At 46.9% G+C, this 18,259-nt stretch overlaps 5 protein-coding genes across 8 annotated transcripts; 3 read left to right on the plus strand and 2 right to left on the minus strand.

The window, feature by feature from the left end:
* The first annotated feature begins 67 nt into the window (after positions 1-67).
* LOC128298999 (hormone-sensitive lipase) lies at positions 68-5,989 on the plus strand. The gene is made up of 6 exons (XM_053034826.1): positions 68-2,422; positions 3,106-3,383; positions 3,455-3,592; positions 3,659-3,896; positions 4,050-4,175; positions 4,248-5,989. Exons 1-6 carry the CDS (start codon positions 680-682, stop codon positions 4,356-4,358), a joined length of 2,634 nt encoding a protein of 877 aa, XP_052890786.1. The 5' UTR covers positions 68-679; the 3' UTR covers positions 4,359-5,989.
* Positions 5,990-6,207: 218 nt separating this feature from the next.
* Positions 6,208-7,703, minus strand: LOC128299002 (probable N-acetyltransferase san). The gene is made up of 2 exons (XM_053034833.1): positions 7,537-7,703; positions 6,208-7,407 (listed from the first exon to the last, which is right to left on the minus strand). Exons 1-2 carry the CDS (start codon positions 7,542-7,544, stop codon positions 6,699-6,701), a joined length of 717 nt encoding a protein of 238 aa, XP_052890793.1. The 5' UTR covers positions 7,545-7,703; the 3' UTR covers positions 6,208-6,698.
* A 313-nt stretch (positions 7,704-8,016) lies between these two features.
* LOC128299001 (serine incorporator 1) lies at positions 8,017-10,178 on the plus strand. Of its 4 annotated transcripts, none has more exons than XM_053034831.1 (4): positions 8,017-8,172; positions 8,423-9,441; positions 9,672-9,818; positions 9,889-10,178. In XM_053034831.1, exons 1-4 carry the CDS (start codon positions 8,137-8,139, stop codon positions 10,025-10,027), a joined length of 1,341 nt encoding a protein of 446 aa, XP_052890791.1. In that variant the 5' UTR covers positions 8,017-8,136; the 3' UTR covers positions 10,028-10,178. The 4 variants fall into 4 exon arrangements, with proteins under 4 accessions (XP_052890791.1, XP_052890789.1, XP_052890790.1 ...); XM_053034829.1 differs by having other exon boundaries at positions 8,423-9,437; positions 9,653-9,818; XM_053034830.1 differs by having other exon boundaries at positions 8,423-9,437; positions 9,662-9,818.
* Positions 10,179-10,452: 274 nt separating this feature from the next.
* LOC128299000 (probable glutamate--tRNA ligase, mitochondrial) lies at positions 10,453-12,276 on the minus strand. Its single transcript, XM_053034828.1, has 3 exons — positions 12,055-12,276; positions 10,807-11,991; positions 10,453-10,749 (listed from the first exon to the last, which is right to left on the minus strand). Exons 1-3 carry the CDS (start codon positions 12,251-12,253, stop codon positions 10,499-10,501), a joined length of 1,635 nt encoding a protein of 544 aa, XP_052890788.1. The 5' UTR covers positions 12,254-12,276; the 3' UTR covers positions 10,453-10,498.
* Positions 12,277-12,771: 495 nt separating this feature from the next.
* LOC128309794 (DNA topoisomerase 3-beta) lies at positions 12,772-16,231 on the plus strand. Its single transcript, XM_053046266.1, has 8 exons — positions 12,772-12,939; positions 13,025-13,772; positions 13,847-13,975; positions 14,052-14,123; positions 14,192-14,786; positions 14,855-15,512; positions 15,576-15,703; positions 15,774-16,231. Exons 1-8 carry the CDS (start codon positions 12,849-12,851, stop codon positions 15,927-15,929), a joined length of 2,577 nt encoding a protein of 858 aa, XP_052902226.1. The 5' UTR covers positions 12,772-12,848; the 3' UTR covers positions 15,930-16,231.
* Positions 16,232-18,259: the final 2,028 nt, after the last annotated feature.

The raw sequence follows: 18,259 nt of genomic DNA on the forward strand, positions 1-18,259 counted from the left end.
AGATTCTTCCTGACAGTGATGAAATCTGTGTAACGTCTTGTGATAGCATTAGGATTTGTGTGTTTACTGTAGATAGCTCGTTCGCTGTGATCATCGTGTCGCAATCGAAAAAAGGCAGAACCTTGAACGAAGAACGCGTTCGAAGGTGCAGTTTGGCGTGTGCATGTTCTTATCGCACCTTCACCCTTCGTGTCTCGTGAGCGTTGAGGCGGAAAACGTGACGTGTTTTGCCCACGTACATACTGCGGGACCCATCGCAAGCGCGGCGCAAGGCTAGTGTTGGAATGCAAGGCTCCAGTACAGGTGCTTTCGTCACTGATGCAACAGCGCTCCGTGTTCGGGGAGTTTGTGTATCCGTGTGTGTGTCAGCAGTTTAATCGAACCATCGTCATCGGGCAAGTTCCTCCACAGTAGACGGAGTCGGAGAATTGCCTTCATCCGGGTAGGCAAAGTCCAACAGCGCAGTGAACCTTTAAAAAATAATAACGGGAATGACTGATGGAATGACTCCCCAAGCTGCCGCCGCCACCATCGTCGTACCGTCGTAGAGCAACACGATAATGATAAGCCGCAGTGCGGACCGAGCCAGAAATTGTATTTGCTTTCAGTCGTGTGCCAGCCGCGTGTAGGGACAGATTACGCGCTAGTCATCCATCCATCGTCATCCACACCAAACAGAATGGAGCAACAGCAGGAAGCAGATTTTTCGATTCCGCTGACTAGGGGAGACTCCGCCGCAACAGAGGAGCAACAGAGCTTGATGCTTTTCGACACGCTGATCGATCTGTGCCGCAACAATATCAGCTTCTTCGAGTGTGATGAAACGGAAACCGGTTTGCGGCTGCATGGCGCTTTTGTTGGATTAATCGATCACATCGAGATGGCCAAACCGCTCGTCCGAACGGTGCAGAGCTTCATGCACGAGTATGATTTCGATCCCACCGTACCGGGCAATGGGTTCCGCAGCTTCCTGTCCGTCGTCGAGTGTTGCGTGAAGACGGCCCTTAAACTGGCACGTTATGTGATGGAAAATCGTAGCACGATCCTGTTCCGCAAGGCACTGTACGTGAAGGAGGTCGAAGCGTACAACCATCTGATGGCCAGTCTCTGCACCTGTCTGCAGCACGCGCAAACCCTGCGCGAATGGACCCGCGAATCGGGCGATCTGTTCCCGGACGAATCGCACTCGGTGGAGGAACTGTTTGCCCACGGGGGCATCATCAATCAGTACTGCTTCTACGGGCGCTGTCTTGGGTTTCAGTTCTGCGATTCGATTAAACCGCTGCTGAAGTTCATATCGATCGGAATGGCCGGATTTTCCGAGGGTTACTACTCGGAGGGTGGTCGAATATCGAAAGCCACCAGCTTGATGTACACGAGCACCAAGTACATGCTCGATCCGGAACTGCGCGCTCGGAGAATCGTGAACATTTCCCAAAACTCAAACGTTGACTTCTGCAAGGCGTTTTGGTTTTTGGCCGAATCGGAGATGATGCACTCGCTGCCATCGTTCGTGGGCTTTAAGGTGAAGGTTAACAGGGTAATAACGATCCCACCGGAACCGATACAGCTGAAACTGAGCTCCGGCAGAACGGAGCAACGAAACGGATCGCCTTCGAGCGAAAAGGCGGACATCTTTGTGGACATCCCCATTCCGAAGAGTCACGGCGGGGCGGCATCGATCAAGGCACGGCTTATATCGGCCGTCAAGCGAAAGGGCATGATCGGCGAGCGAAGTAACTCACAGCGCAGCACCATCTACCCGGCCTCCCGTGGGCTGCTGTTCCACTGTCACGGTGGTGGCTTTGTGGCACAGAGCTCCAAATCTCACGAATCGTACCTGCGCGAATGGGCCGTCACACTGAACGTACCCATCCTGTCGATCGATTACAGTCTAGCACCGGAGGCTCCGTTCCCGCGCGCACTGGAGGAAGTGTTTTACGCGTACTGTTGGGCGTTGCGTAACTGCGAGCTACTGGGCACGACCGGTGAACGGATTATACTGGCCGGAGATTCAGCCGGCGCCAACCTTAATCTGGGCTGTGCGATGAAAGCGATCGAGCTTGGCATTCGGCGTCCGGATGGAATCTTTATCGCGTACTGTCCGGTACTGATCAGCTTCGTACCGAGCCCGGCGCGGATGCTTTGCCTGATGGATCCATTGCTTCCGTTCGGGTTTATGATGCGCTGTCTGAAAGCATACGCCTGTCCGAGCTTGGAAGTGTTGGAGGAAAACCGGAAGCGTCACGAACAGCGGCAAGCGATCATAAATGCTGGACAGCAATTGCGCAACAATAACGTGCCTGTAATGGTGCCAACCGGTAGCGACAGGAAGGACGAGCAGGATAAAACACCAGACCGGTCCGATTCTGGGGATGATAATTCGATGTGGGAACAGCTAAACAGTGCCAACACTGTACAGGTGAGCGATCTTTACTCGTGCAAAATACACTTGGCTTGGTAAAGTTAAACTCACATATTAGGCCTCAAACAAATGCTGCTTGTAAGATCCTCTTTTGCTAACCTTTAAGGTCAGTTGAACCACCGATAATAGCGTACTAATCTGAATGAATTCTTTCTGAAGCTTTGACCTACGTTCTCTTCCTTGCCTGATAAGTCCCTTGTTATAAGGCTCCTCATTTGAGCCAGAGAGGTGAAATTTGCAAGCAGCTACACCAACATAATCTCGAGCAAAGTTCCCATTATTTCATCTTCCAGCTGATAAGTTGCGGCTGGGCAGTGTTCATTGAATCACCCCGAGTGTTGTAACACCGAACGGCGCTGAATCACTTAGTGTTAGCTGTACATTTCTTGACGCTTTGGTGACGTCAAATATCCTTTACCGGATGGGCTCGGATGGGAACGGCAATTTGATGTTATTTTTGGGTACAAACCGATAGGAATAAATCAATAAATCGTCCCGCGCGCTTGGCAGTGATGTAACATTCCCGTGTCGGTTACATCTGTTTGGCTTTTGTGGGATGAAGAACACGCCTTCCGTAATCATTTCATTATCGCTCACTTGTCCTTGGCTGTTGCGCCAAAAAAAACATCACATTAAGCAAGGTTAATGAAATTTGGCTTGACACTCGACGTTCGTTTCAGCTTCAGAATCAACATCTTAGCCCCGTAAGCGATACGGCTAGCGATACGCTAGCGCTGAAAAGTCAATCCCTGGGAAATACTATCGACATCATCAGTCCTGACGAGAGCAACACCATCACATCGCTGGAGGAAGACTCGCAGCCCATCACGCTGCAGCAGGTCAATTTGAACACGGAACGGAGCAATGTGACCGTGGTGGATGATTTAGACATGGATATGCCGAGCGACATTAGCTCGGAGCAAAACACAAACCAAAACGTGTCGAACTTCATCAATAGGTTCGTTAGGTGGCGCTTGATCGGGAAGGGATATAGACAGGCCATTTGACAATCTCGCTTCCTCTTTTCAGCTACGTCCTCGACACGACCACCAATGCCGCCGGAGAGCTGGAACCGATCCTGCGTCCCGTGTCTCGTTCGCAATCGGAAGAAAACATCGTGCTGGATATTGGTAGGGAAGCGCTTAGCGTACAGAATCTACAGGAACGGTAAGACGTGCGAAAATGCCCTGAGTTTTTACCGTAGGACTAAATTTTATTACTCTTTTCTTGCAGTGTGACCACGGCAGCTAGTAACTTTGTGAGCAAGATGTCAAACACGTTGACCAGCATAACAGCCTCGAAGCCGATCGCTGCCAGTGGCTCACAGAACGAACTGCAGTCGAATCTAGATGCGTTGATCGCTCGCAGCCCGTCCGATGAGTTCATCTTTCACGTTCCAAAGGATTCCCACCTATCGCCGTACTGGGCTACCGATGAAGTGTTGAGTCAATTTCCACCAACAAAGATTTTAGTACGTATCTATTTAGGTGCTTCATCATCAAAGATACATGATCATGTTTTCTGGGATCTTCAAAGATGAAATCGTTGAAGAGTCCTAAATACGATCCCTCTCCAGAGATTCATGAAACGTGACGTAACTGACTAATAACATCTTCCCCCACAGACTGTCGTTCTGGATCCCTGTCTGGATGACTGTGTGATGTTTGCCAAAAGACTGAAGAGCTTAAACCGATCCGTTTCGCTTGATATTCTACCCGGGTTGCCGCATGGCTTCTTGAATTTCGCCACTGTAAGTATGAATTTGTTTGATGAGTTACCGTCGAACATAGCTAACCTTATTCCTTTTCTACCGTTTTTGTAGATCTCCAAAGAAGCACACGAAGGTTCGAAGCAGTGCGTGCAACGCATTGCCGAGCTGCTGGAAATACCGACCACGCTAGACGATCCGGGCACGAAGCAGGGTTGCTGTTAGCGTAAATGTTGGTAACGCCGCTGCTGTTAAGAAAACATGTTTGTTTTTGGCAGTGGCTAACGATATTGTGTGTTGACTGATAACATTCTGCTCAGCCAAATTTGGAACAAACCAAACAAAAAAAACCAAAATTCACAGCTCAAGAAGAGGCTCGAGATATTATCGGAAGTAAATGCGGCAGAAATGCCCAAATCGTCCAGTCAGTAGCCATCGGAAAACGAGTGGACCCAAAACGTAACTGTGAAGAAATACCAAGTTAATCTACACATGAACAAACTATTAGCCGTTAAAAACAGCGTCCTTTTTGAAGCTTTTTTGTAGCGAAAAAGCAAACCGATTGGCCTTTTTGTCCCACGTTGCATTGTGTTTTACTGCGATGCGCGGCTATTATTAGTGCACCTTTTTGCATACTCAGCACCAGGCAGAACCGCCGATACTGAACCACTTTAAACCCAAACAGAGGCCGTCTTAACCGCGCTGAATTTATTGTCTGCCTTGTCTTTGCGCTTTAAGAAAATTTTGCCCGATATTTCGTACAAAACAAAAACGCATTTGCCATCTATTTGCCGCTTACTACATTGATGCGTACGATTGATATTATACAGTTGTTTTGTACCTATAACATCACACGGTTGTACAAGGGCATACGTTTAAAGAACCAAAAAGAACCACCGATCCCGGTGCTTGGGTAGGTTTAAGATCAAATCTGTTCGGTATTGCGTTAAGAATCTCATTTTCGTCATTACTACACTATTGTACTCTCCGTATGCATGCTGATGTGCATCATGAACAAACATTGAACGATCGGTTGATCATAATTATTGTAACAAAAGCAAAGAAATAGCCCCCAAAACAAAGTAACTTAGTGTGTTAGGATAGAGCATAAGCATAAACCAGTACGCAAACACCCGTGTGTGCGAAAACTCACCCGTTATCTTGTTGTTACCAAGTTGCAAAAGTTAGTAATCGAATAGTACAGTATTGCAAGACAGAATCCGCAAGAACCGAAAACACAGTCAATCATCATATCCATCATATTCGTTTCGTTTCTTCTTACGCGATCATGAGATGGCGATAGGTTTTGTTGCAAAGACTGGATTTTTCCGTGTTACCCCGTACCTTGCGTATATGAATGGAAATTCACATTAAACAATCACTATTTTGCTCGTATTAAGATAAGGAAGCGGAAAGTCGTTCAGTTCCCCTGTGTGAGCATTCTACGCGCGCAATCACACAACACGCGAAGATCGTCAAGCTGTAGGCGAAGAATTCTAGTGCGACCGTACGGAAAGCGATGTGTTACTATTAATCTACTTCTTATAAAAATAATCTTTTTTCTTCTACGAACATGATGTGTGTATTTCAAACATTTTCAATTTTATACCATTTCTCGGGAGTAGGAGGATAACACAGCAACACAACTGTTATAACAAAGGCGCAAATGTCTCAATTTAAACGGATTGTATGGAAAAGGTACCTACATTTTGTGCGAAATATATATATTTAATGTATTTTCTTAACGGCAAATCAAGGAATGGTTAATGCACATTGATTTGTGACGGGAAAGGATCCGGTCAGCTGGTTCAGGATTATATCACCGAGTATTGTTCGAATGAACCAGGGGAGCGTAATCGAAATAGAAGATCTATTTTAGGTATTTAATTTGGCAAACAGAACCAAACAAAAGGAAAAAGAACAAAACAATCATTCGCTACGATCACTTACGTTATCGTGATAAACTTTATTCGTCCTAGGTAAGGTTTTTAGATGTTTCGTTCACTTTGTGTTAGCGATTCCGGGCCATACAATCGCGGCGTTCGTACGTTACTATTTTCGCTTAACTATGGATGAGATGCTACAACAGAAACACAAACAATTTGGGATGGGCGGGCCGTTTATCAGACTAAGAACACATATTTCGCTCACAATATTTGCACAACTTTCAACACGGAAAACGAACAGACAGGGTAGAAGAAACACAAAATACAATGTAACAAGACGAATGGTTGGATTGGGATGCAGGAGAGGAGATGATTCGTCGATCCCAGAAGCAATGTTCATAATCATAGGATGTACAATTTAACAAATAGAACGATTCCGCTATCCGGAACAGCGGGACAACTCATCATCGGTCGACCAGCGCGCGAAAGGGCATTTCATGGTGCTGCCACCCACCCACACGAAAAAGGGGCTGTGCAGAACGATATTTCCCACCGACGACGCAAACCCCATCCGTATCGTATTTGCTGCTTGCGGTGGCTCGTTGTAGGACACGGCTTTTTGTTTTGTTCTCTCTCGTAGACGGGATCGCGCAAATGTTGCTCGAGGGCTCCTGACGGTTTATCGGTTCTTTTCCGCGGCTTGCGGCGTTTGTTGCGAGGTCGAGTTTTGAATGCTCGAATGATTGTTAACGTTCACGTTGGCCGGTGCTTCCTGGGCAGCTTCACCAGCTCCCGGTACTTCGTGACTATCTCCATTAGCCACCTGCAGATGGTGTTCGTCCGATTCCGTGCTGTGATGGTGCGAGGGATTGCTGTTGGCTGCCGCGGCCGCCACTGCTGCCTTTTTCGTAAGCGTTTTCTGCAGCACGTGTGCATCCGCCGGTTCGATCCGTTTGTAATAGTGCTGTTTCGTTTCCACTATTTCAAACCCAAACCGTTTGTAGAACTCGATCGCACCCTTGTTGTCTACCTTCACGTGCAGGAATATGCTGTCGAAGTTGCCGTCCCGCTCGACGCAGTTCAGAATGTGCTGTACCATCACGGTGCCGATGCCTAGCCTCCGGTACGGATAGAGACAACCGAGCGTCATGATGTACAATCGGCGCATATTTTCCGAGGTATCAATACGGGAGCAGACGGCACCGACCACAACATCGTTGTAGTACGCCAGCTTAGCCAGCTCGCCCGATTCTAACACGTCCAGATAGAATTTATCATTGTACGATACCGGCAGCACTACCGTGTTGATTTTCTTCAACTGCTTCAGATTGTGGTGCGTTACGTCGCCCAGTTCAATGTTGGCCCGGGCCGGAGCTTCGCGTATTAGCCTGGGAAAGCAACAAACTATCGAGTTAGAACGAAACGAATTGGGCACCCCACGATGATTGAGGTTAGATGCAGTGGAGCGGCCTGACCCAGGCCCACCAATAAGCATCCCTCTCAATTTGCGTATTTACCGAGTCATAGCAGAGCTTGCGATGGAGACCGAATGGGTAGACCTGTACCACGGACGCAACAAACTATCCCGAAAGGACACGACAGTGGATATTTAGAGCCAAAAATTGGCACCAACTTTTGCCTTGTTTTATTAGCTCAGAACCGATTAGCAAAAAAGCAAATTTGGGTGCTTGTCAAATCGACTGACATTTCTGTACAATCGTCAAAACGTTGTCAGAATTGATGGCTTGTGGTTAAACGATTGAAATTTGTTGTTTCTATTTTTGTACCGAAAAAAGGTGATTTTAGCCAAACTATTATCAGAATCATTGTTAATGACTTCTGTATATTACAAAGGCAATAGCCAAAACTACCAAAATATTATTCATTACATAAAATGAACAATTATACGCGATTTTCATTCTCCCTACGATTTAGTTTAACTCCTGCGTAATAACTGTCACTTCTCTTTGTTATTCTGGAGCCAACTTCGAGACGGAATAGAGCTCGTTCGTTTGGTACATTAATAAAAGATCGTAATTTCTGAGTTCTGTGCATCTTAAACCCAAGAAAGAAGTGCCTCTTTTGCCTTGGAAGTGTAAAAAGATTCAAGCTTCAACATGGGAGCCGTTTTGGGACTAGTTTCAGCGGCCAATGTAAGTATGAGCTATCACGCACTGTGGAGGTACGATGCTTCCATATTGATTTTCCGTGTTTTTGATGTTGGTCCAAGGCCGAGCAAAAGCAAAAAACCTTTTTGGAAGATCGTCCTGTACTGTCGCTTTCTTCCGTAATTTGATTAGAGTGTCTGTGAAATGGTTGCAAAAGATGAGTCATCTTTGTTTGGTTTACAGGCGACCGATCTGGCCTTTCTTTCAAACCGTAATAACATTGTTTGTTTTTCAGCTGGCTTGCTGCTGCACTGGAACGGCCTGTTCATTGTGTTGCTCCCTTTGCCCGTCGTCGTTCAAGTCCAATTCGACCGCTACCCGTTTCATGTACGCACTGATGCTGGTTCTCGGAGCCATTGTGGGAGCCATCATGTTAGCACCGGGGTTGCAAGATTTCCTGCAGAAAGTTCCATTCTGTGCAAACTCCACATCGACCGCTTCGAACATTATACCGGGTGGTGAAACATTCGATTGTAGCCATGCCGTGGGATATCTGGCCGTTTATCGTATCTGCTTTGCGCTGGTTTGCTTCTTCACCCTTTGGGCACTGATGATGATCCGAGTGCGCTCGTCGAAGGATCCCCGAGCGGCTCTTCAGAATGGGTTCTGGGGTATCAAGTTTATGATCGTTATCTGCATTGCCATCGGTGCGTTCTTCATCCCGGAGACAGGTTTCGGTCCGGCCTGGATGTGGGTCGGTATGATTGGCGGGTTCGCCTTCATTTTGGTGCAACTCGTGTACATCATTGACTTTGCGCACAGCTGGGCCGAAGCTTGGGTGAGCAACTACGAGGAAGACGAATCACGCGGTTGGTTTGCTGCGCTTTGTTGTGCAACCGGCGTCCAGTACTTGCTGTCTTTGACCGGCGTGGTGCTTCTGTTCGTGTACTACACCCAATCGGAGGATTGCGCACTGAACAAGTTCTTCATCATATTTAATCTGATTCTTTGTATCGGCGTGAGCATCCTCTCGATCGCACCACCCGTACAAGAGCTTCAGCCAAAGTCGGGTCTACTGCAGAGCTCGATGGTGACCCTTTACACGATCTATCTGACGTGGTCTGCTATTGCTAACAATCCGGACGCCGAATGTAATCCCGGATTCTTGGGCATCATTGGGGAAAAGTCAAACAAAGTGCATTTCGATAAGACAAGCATCGTCGGACTGATTATCTGGTTGCTGTGCATCCTCTACTCGTCCATGCGCTCGGCTAGCAACGTTTCGCAGTTCTCCGATCCGGAAAAGCAAGGTAAGCATTTCATAAAACTTTAAATTACGCTGCTAGAACGATTAGCTTTTTCCGTCGCATTAGTTAGCTATTGCTGTTAGAACAAACTAACACCGAGTATTTCCAACTCTTCTATCTTTTATGCTTCTTTGTGGACATTTATGCACTACCACGTTCAATGTGTGATACTTATCGTTCGAAATTGTCGTGCCGCTTAACTTAACTAATCGATCAAGATCTTACAGCTTCCCTTAGCGACGATGCAGCGAGCGGCAGCGGATCTCGTGGCAATGAAATTCGAGACAATGAGGAGGAAGGTGTTGCTTACAGCTGGTCTCTGTTCCATGTTGTGTTTATAACGGCCACACTGTACGTGATGATGACGCTTACCAACTGGTATCAGTAAGTATTCGTTAAGCTGATGTTTGTAAATGCTTATTTGCAACTATTAACGCACTTTGTTCTTCCTTAGGCCAAATTCTTCACTGGATACACTGAATGCAAATGCTGCTTCCATGTGGGTAAAGATGGTTTCCAGCTGGATGTGCGTTGCACTGTACGGATGGACGATGGTCGCCCCGATGGTACTTACCGATCGTGAATTCAACTAAAATAATCAATTCCCTACGCTCCTTCCAAATTTGATTACTCAGCAAAACTACCCTTTTTTAGTAGAAAATAAGACAGTTTTAGTTCTTTTTTTTGTTTTGCATGGATTACATAAATGTGATATGAATAACCTTTGGGGACGACCGATGATAAATAGGAATAGGAAAGCATTAGGCACGGTGCGTAAAGAATGTGCAGAACAAAACGTCATCGGCAAATCTTTCAACTAACATTAATTCTATATTTGTTTTTGCAACAATTTGGTTTAAACGTTTCACATTCATTCACATACATCGCGTATGTACCGAAGCGTTTGTGTGTGTGTTTGCGTAGTGTATGATACATTCATCAAAACGATGCTACAACCCGAAACAACCAGCTATGAAGCTACATGGGTGTGAACTTTAACCATCAATAAACTAGTGACTCGTTGGAAAATCAAAAAGCGCCTTGTCTTATCCGCATGCTGCTGTCTACTTTTGTCTTCCAGCTGCCAGCTCGATCCGTTCGACCGTTTTCTCACGGCCGAGTATTTCCATCATTTCCGGCACGGACGGACCTTCATGTAGTCCGCTCAAACCCGAACGTAACGCTTTCATGAGCTTATCAAATGCAAGATGGTTCCGTTCAGCAAAAGCTTTTATAAATCGGCTCAGTTCCGATTTGTTAAACTCCGGTACTTCCGCTTCGGTGGCCAAATTCTTGGCCAGTACGGCCAAAACATCTGCAAGAAACGTGAACTCTCTCAGCACAATGAAGAAGGATGACTGGATCAACTTACCTGAATCGACGATTTTATCCTTAGTAGGTTTGGGCAACACCCACAGAAAGGAAAGTTTGCTTTTTACGAGGTCTTGCAACGAATCTATCCGAGGCAGTGACCAATTCAGCACATCCCGCACATGTTCCGGACTAAGTTGGAGATTTTTCACATCTTTTGCGAACTCCTTGCGTACCATTTCCGTCACCTCTCGGACGATCTGATCAGCTGCCTCACTATCGTTTTCCAGCTTGTACCTAATTTCGGCCCGATTGAAATGCTTCAACAGTTCCGGATTCAGACGACTAGAGTTGGCGTTAATTTTCTTCAGATCAAACTGTCGTATTAGATCGGTCAACTGTGGAGCCTCGATATCGAGCAGTTCCCTCCCGAATCCACCCCCGCTCTGGGTTATGTAGTTTAGTAGGGCCTGTGGAAAGACACCATTGTTCCGGTAATGTTCCAGCTGTACGTCACCTTGCCGTTTGCTGAGCTTCGATCCGTTCGGGTTCATGATCAGTGGCAGATGAGCGTACTGTGGCGGTCGCCAACCGAACGCATGAAACAGCTGTATGTGTTTCGGTGTCGATATCTGCCATTCGACGCCCCGCAGAACGTGCGTAATCTTCATGTAGTGATCATCGACCACGTTCGCAAAGTGGTACGTCGGATAACCGTCCGATTTGATGATCACTGGGTCCCCTTCCTGTTGTGCTATGAAATATACGATCTTACCGTATATTAGATCGTTAAATTCGTCCCCCTTGGAGTGTAGTCGGAAGCGAATGCAGAACTTATCATTCTTAGCTAACCGTTCCGCAATCTGGCCCGGCGTCAAATGGCGGCACTTGTTATCGTACTTCGGCACCTGACGTAACCGGAGTGCCTCCTTGCGCAGCAGCTCCAATCGGCGCTCGGTACAGAAGCAATAGTACGCCCTTCCATCTTCCATGATCTTTTTCACCTCTCGCTTGTAGATTTCATACCGTTGGCTTTGCGTGTACGGTCCGTGAGGTCCTCCCTTGTACGGGTCTTCGTCCGGCTCGATTCCGGCCCATTTCAAATCTGTATACAGCTTCTCCACAGCACCCTCTACGAACCGTTCCTGGTCGGTGTCTTCGATGCGCAATACGAACTTTCCACCGTGTGCTTTCGCGTACAGATAATTGTACAATGCTGTGCGTAATCCTCCCAGGTGCATATACCCTGCAAGCAGATATATTTTTAAAAAAATCCACCTTTCCACGCATGTTGCACCAAACTTCTTACCTGTTGGACTAGGTGCGAAACGCACTCGCACTTGCTGCTCATTGCAGTCCTTTCCATCGTCCGAAGGTTTCGATGCCGAACCTCCACTGACCGGTTTATCACAATAAAATCGAATACATCCTACCGACGATGTCCTAAGGGCCGAAAACAATCCTACTGGAAGACTCGCTCTCCTCCAGGAACCACAAATTACGTTCATATCGATACTACACAATCATACCGTTGACGGGTTCGCGGGATGGTGAAATAACTTGTTTTGGTTTGCAGGTATCCTGTCTGACAATTCGAGAAACAAACAACCATCCAAGGATGCTAATGAAAAGGTGGTACCAATGCAATATTGGACTACATTTGAATGTGTCAATTGTTCATCATTTAGCTCGTGGTAATTGACGATTGATTATTATTTGCTGTGGAGATTTTCTTTTGATCATTTCATGATTTCTGATGGTTGTTGTCCAAAACACAAGTTTTGTATTTTGCCGGAATTGCTCAAATTTTATTTTTCTTTCGTTCCATTTCTCTACTCGTTGGTAAAATAAACATGACGAGAATTGTCTGAGAAATGACCCTGTCGGCATACCACCGTATTGCCAAACGCTGCCAAAACGAATGTCAAAATGTAAAACCCGAGAAAACGCCGCTTTTGACTTGTATTTATTTGTTCGCAGCATATTTGCAGTAAAAGTAAATAGGCGGCTCTCCGATAATTTAGTTATTTATTCACAAAATAGCATCCTAAAACGTCGAACGTGCACTCCTTCTGCTGAAACGCATCAAACGCGCCGCTCACAATGAAGGTTGCGCTAATGGTGGCCGAGAAGCCATCGCTAGCTGCATCGCTAGCGAGCATTCTAAGCAACGGGAAGTGTTCGGTGCGAAAAGGTACTACTTCTGCCGCTAGGCGGTGCCCACCCAGTGCATGGTAGAACATTGGTAAGATCCGCTAATTGTCTTGCTTCATCCGTAGGTTCTAATAGTGCCTGCTCGGTACATGAGTGGGTCGGTCAGTTCCGTGGTGAAACCATCCGCTTCAAAATGACGTCCGTGTGTGGCCACATCATGGGTTTGGAGTTTGTCGGCAAATACAACTCATGGGACCGTGTCGATCCGGCTGAACTGTTCGCCTGTCCGACGGAAAAGAAGGAATCCACACCCAACCTACGCATGCCATACTTTCTGTCCCAGGAAGCACGCGGTTGCGACTACCTCATTCTGTGGCTCGATTGCGACAAGGAGGGTGAAAACATATGCTACGAAGTGATGGCAGCCGTATCCGACTCGATACACAATGTCCATTCCAACCGGGTGACGTATCGCGCCAAGTTTTCCGCCATTACCGATAAGGACATCAAGTACGCAATGGATAACTTGATCCATCCGAACGAGAATGAAGCGAAATCGGTCGACGCACGGCAGGAGCTCGATCTGCGCATCGGTTGTGCGTTTACCCGTTTTCAGACCAAGTTCTTCCAGGGCAAGTATGCGGATCTGGACGCATCGCTCATATCGTACGGGCCGTGCCAAACGCCAACGCTGGGGTTTTGCGTACAGCGGCACGACGAAATACAAACGTTCAAGCCGGAAGCATTCTGGTACGTGCAGGTTTCCGTTGGCGAAAGTCCAGAAATCAAGCTGGAATGGCACCGTGTCCGGGTGTTCGAGAAAGAGATAGCATGCATATATTTGAACAAGGTGAAGGATCACAAGGAGGCAACGTAAGTAGAAAAGGCATCTGTACACTGTTGAAAAGAGGGCGTTCGAATGTTTTCCCTTCTTTTTACATCCACAGCGTTGAAGCAGTAAGTTCGAAGGAACAGGTACGCGGACGTCCTCAAGCACTAAACACCGTCGAACTGATGCGTGCAGCCAGTGCAGGTCTGGGCATTGGCCCACAAACGGCGATGCAAATTGCCGAAAAGTATGTTCATCCAAATGAGAAGTCAACCATTGCCCAACAAAACACAATTAACTTTCTACTATTTCTCCTGCTGCAGATTGTACACCAGAGGATATATCAGTTATCCTCGAACAGAAACCACTCAGTATCCTACAAACTTTGACCTAAAGTATGGCTTTATCCACTTTTATTATGCGCATAGATCGCCTTTTACAATTTCGTTGCATCCCTTTTCAGTGGAGTCGTGCGACTGTTGCAACCTTCATCGGAGTTTGGTGAGGAAGCGAAAGCGATCGCCCGCGATATGACCCATCCACGCAAGGGTAACGATGCCGGCGACCATCCCCCCATAACGCCAATGAAGCTGGCCTACCGCAATGAGCTGGAAGGTGATAGCTGGCGGGTGTACGATTACATCTGTCGTCATTTTCTCGGTACCATCTCGCGCGATCTCAAGTATCGCACACACACTACCAAGTTCCGGATCGGTGGGGAACTGTTTACAGCCTCGACAAGCGCACTGATCGATCCTGGCTTTACCAAGGTAATGACATGGCAAGCATTTGGGAAAAACGAGCTGGTACACCAGTTTGCGGTAAACGATAAGGTGAAGATAAGCGACGTACGGTTAGTAGAAAGCCAAACCGGTCCGCCAGACTATCTGACCGAGTCGGAGTTGATTACGCTGATGGAAAAGCATGGTATCGGGACGGATGCTTCGATTCCGGTGCATATAAATAACATCTGCCAGCGTAATTATGTGGCAATTGGAAGCGGTCGTACCCTAACACCGACCAACCTTGGGATTGTGCTTGTGCACGGATACCAAAAGGTGAGTTACATGTAGGGTTCTTCACACGGTGGTAATCTGATATCAATATAAAATCTCTGTGTTATTAGATCGATCCGGAGCTGGTTCTTCCAACGATGCGATCCGCCGTTGAACAGCAGCTGAATCTCATCGCCCATGGTTCTGCCGACTTTCGTTCAGTATTGAAGCATGCCGTCGAAATCTTTCGCCTCAAATTTTTATACTTTGTGCAAAACATCAGCAACATGGACATACTGTTTGAATCCACCTTTTCCTCACTCAGTTCATCGGGTAAATCGTTATCGCGGTGTGGCAAATGTCGACGATACATGAAGTACATCCAATCCAAACCCGCTCGACTTCACTGTCCAACGTGCGATGAAACGTACACGCTCCCAGTGAAGGGTTCGATTCGTGTGTACCGCGAGCTTAAATGTCCGCTCGATGATTTCGAGCTCGTCGCCTGGACGAACGGCGCGATGGGTAAAGCGTTCCCGCTCTGCCCTTACTGCTACAATCATCCACCGTTCAGGGATATGGTAAAGAACTCGGGTTGCAACAACTGTCCGCATCCAACGTGCGCCCATTCCCTCTCGCTGCTGGGCGTTTCGAGCTGCATGGAATGTGAACGGGGCGTACTGGTGTTGGATTGTACGATGACCCCGAAAACGTGGCGCTTGGTGTGCAACGGTCTGTGCGATGTCATCGTCAATTGCTTCGCGGATGCGGTTAAAGTGACTGTAGAAGGTAAGCCCTACGGCTAGGGGGGTGTTAACAGTGAAATGTAAAATATATGCGTCTTTATTCCAGCCGAATCTTGCGAAGAATGTGGCGCCCAGCTGGTGACGGCCGTATACAAACAGGAAAAGTCTCCGTTCAAGGACGAGGTAACGGAGAAGAAGGGATGCATTTTTTGTTTTGCCGACTTTATGCCACTGGTAAGGGAAGGAATCGTAGAACCGCTAGATATTTGCTGACTTTTAATAACATTTCTTTTCGTAATTCAAGGTTGAGAAACATAAGGCGGTGGAGATGCGTCGAAATCATGCCGGTGGCCGTGGTGGTCGGGGTCGAGGTTTTCGCGGCAGAGGTGGCAAGGGTGGCCGCGGACGTAACAAAGCACCGAAGGATAAGATGACACAGCTGGCTAACTATTTTGTGTAGCTTCTTTCGTAGCCTAACCATTGCCATTGAGCCGTATTCGAATACTGAAACTCCTCCGAATTGAACAACAATCAGTCGTCTGCAAAGAAATTGCAACTTTCAACTACAAAAAAACCTCGATCCTTCCGAGGAGGTTTGATCACACTGATCGGTGTGAAGCGTGTGTTTTGATTTGAAAAATCATCTATCTTTTGCAAAGCCTAGTACTGCACCAAGACAATTGAGGTGTGGTCATTAGTTCTCGATTGGAAAAACACACACATACACACATTCAATCTTATTCCGAAAAGAAATAATAAAATCTCTACAGAAAATGTTAACATTATTCGAACGTAAAAAGATTCCTTGCTGTATTTCGTTGAAATCGTTGCACGAAGGAATAGTTTTGCGATTTTGTTTTATTTTACATTTGCATAGTGCGCGGTCCTTAACTATATTGCTTTTGACAAAGCACTCTGACGATATATTATGACTATGCTTGTAATGTGTAATACTTTCTAATACCACAGTGAAATCTTCAACGCAAAAGTAACGTTCAATTAGATCTTAAGCAACGCGTCGAATGCTTGTCGTTTAAAACAGCTGCAGATGTCATTAGTATTCGATTGGCGTACCATTCCCACCGCTGGACAACCAAAGTTGATCGACCAACCGTGTGAGCGGATGATTGCAGGAGAGTCGCAACAGAGAGGCAGTAAAGAAGTACGTCAGCCCGAGTTCATCATCCAGCTGATGGCGAACCAGTGCTTCCGTTTCGCGACGATTCAAGTACAACCGCTCGCCATCGTAGACAACGTGTTGCTTTGACGTCGTTCCACGCACGATGTCCATCGAGACAAGAATTGGATTGGAAGTGTCACACGTAACGTTTTGGCCCGGATCGTTGGCCACCGGAGTGCAGAGAATAAATCCTTCCATCGGTAAGACCCGTTCGATCGCTTTCAGTAGCAGCCGGGTATTTACGAACACGGTTTCGTTGATGAATAACACGTACCGTGCGTTGCTTGCAACGATTCCACGATGCTGCAAACTTCTCAACCAACTCGTAAAATCATCCTCGTCAGTATGTCGAGATTGGGAGTTTGCACCATGCAGCAGAAATCGATGTATCACACGATGATCCTGCCGGGCCCAGGTCCGTCGGATAGTTCGTCGCAGCGCGTAGCTTCCTTTCGACGATCGTATGATCATCGCCAGCAGTGGCCCATGGTTCGAACCTGCCGAACCGGAAGACAAATCCGACGCGGTCCGCAGTGTAGCTATCTTTTGCAACAGTTCACTATTTTCTCGGTTGACACCATCTTCCAACCGGTGCATTAACTGCACCGAAGCTACCAGCAGGACCGAGACCGACGTGATCACAACCACCACACAGAACAGAGTAAACTTTTCAAACCAACCCATCAGCGACAGTGAAGCAGCATTGCTACGTGCGATCAGTACGAGCGATCTGTATCGACAACGCTAACGTTCCACGTTCGAATTGTAACTAAACGTTCACACGCTCACCTTCCGTGTTTGTGGATCCACGAGTGTTAGTGGCATAGCAATGCGACCGTCAATAAAGATACGCGCAAAGCAAAAAAAAATAAATATCATCAGCGCTTATCGCACCAAACAATGCCAATCTTCACCAATTATCCACCGATTCGTCGTCGGACACTTGTGATTAGTGATCATGTCTAGTGAATGCCGGCTCCAGCGATAGTGCACGGGGCTTTTCCCAGTTGGCATCTTTCTCTGCTTACACATCATCATCAAATGCATCATTAGTAGCTGTGTGTGCTGCTATGGCAACTATGCGCTTTGCACATGATCGCATTAGAACAGGCAAAGGTGTAATCTCCGATTGCAATCTCCCATACCTTGTACAGGCTTATCGATTTATGTGCAATATAAAAACAGATTTCGACTTTTCGAGGGGTGGCATACAGAGAGGTGAACGCACCTTGGAAGTCATCCAAAATTCCACCTATCCTAAGTCACAGCACCGACAATAATGATACACTAGGGTGCTGGCTGCCTGCTACCGGTACTTCTACGGGACCTTCTCCACTCAAAGCTTTTGTCGCAGCTGGAACTCGTATGTGTGGAAGGACATTGAAGAAGAATGGCACCGGACAATCCAGCTCGTAACGTCCTTTTAGGTCGTCCACATGGAGACTTGCTAGGCATAAACGGTATAATTAAGCAGCTCACGACAACAGTGGACCGTGAGCAGTTTAAAGAACTCCTTCATCAATAGACAAATTTACCTTAAATTTTGTTTTTATTAGAGAAAACAACACAAACGCATTAAAATCACGTGTTGCGTTCCTTCTTTGAAATTA

This window comes from Anopheles moucheti, chromosome 2, assembly GCF_943734755.1.
Source record: "Anopheles moucheti chromosome 2, idAnoMoucSN_F20_07, whole genome shotgun sequence".
NCBI classification, from domain to species: Eukaryota; Metazoa; Arthropoda; class Insecta; order Diptera; family Culicidae; genus Anopheles; species Anopheles moucheti.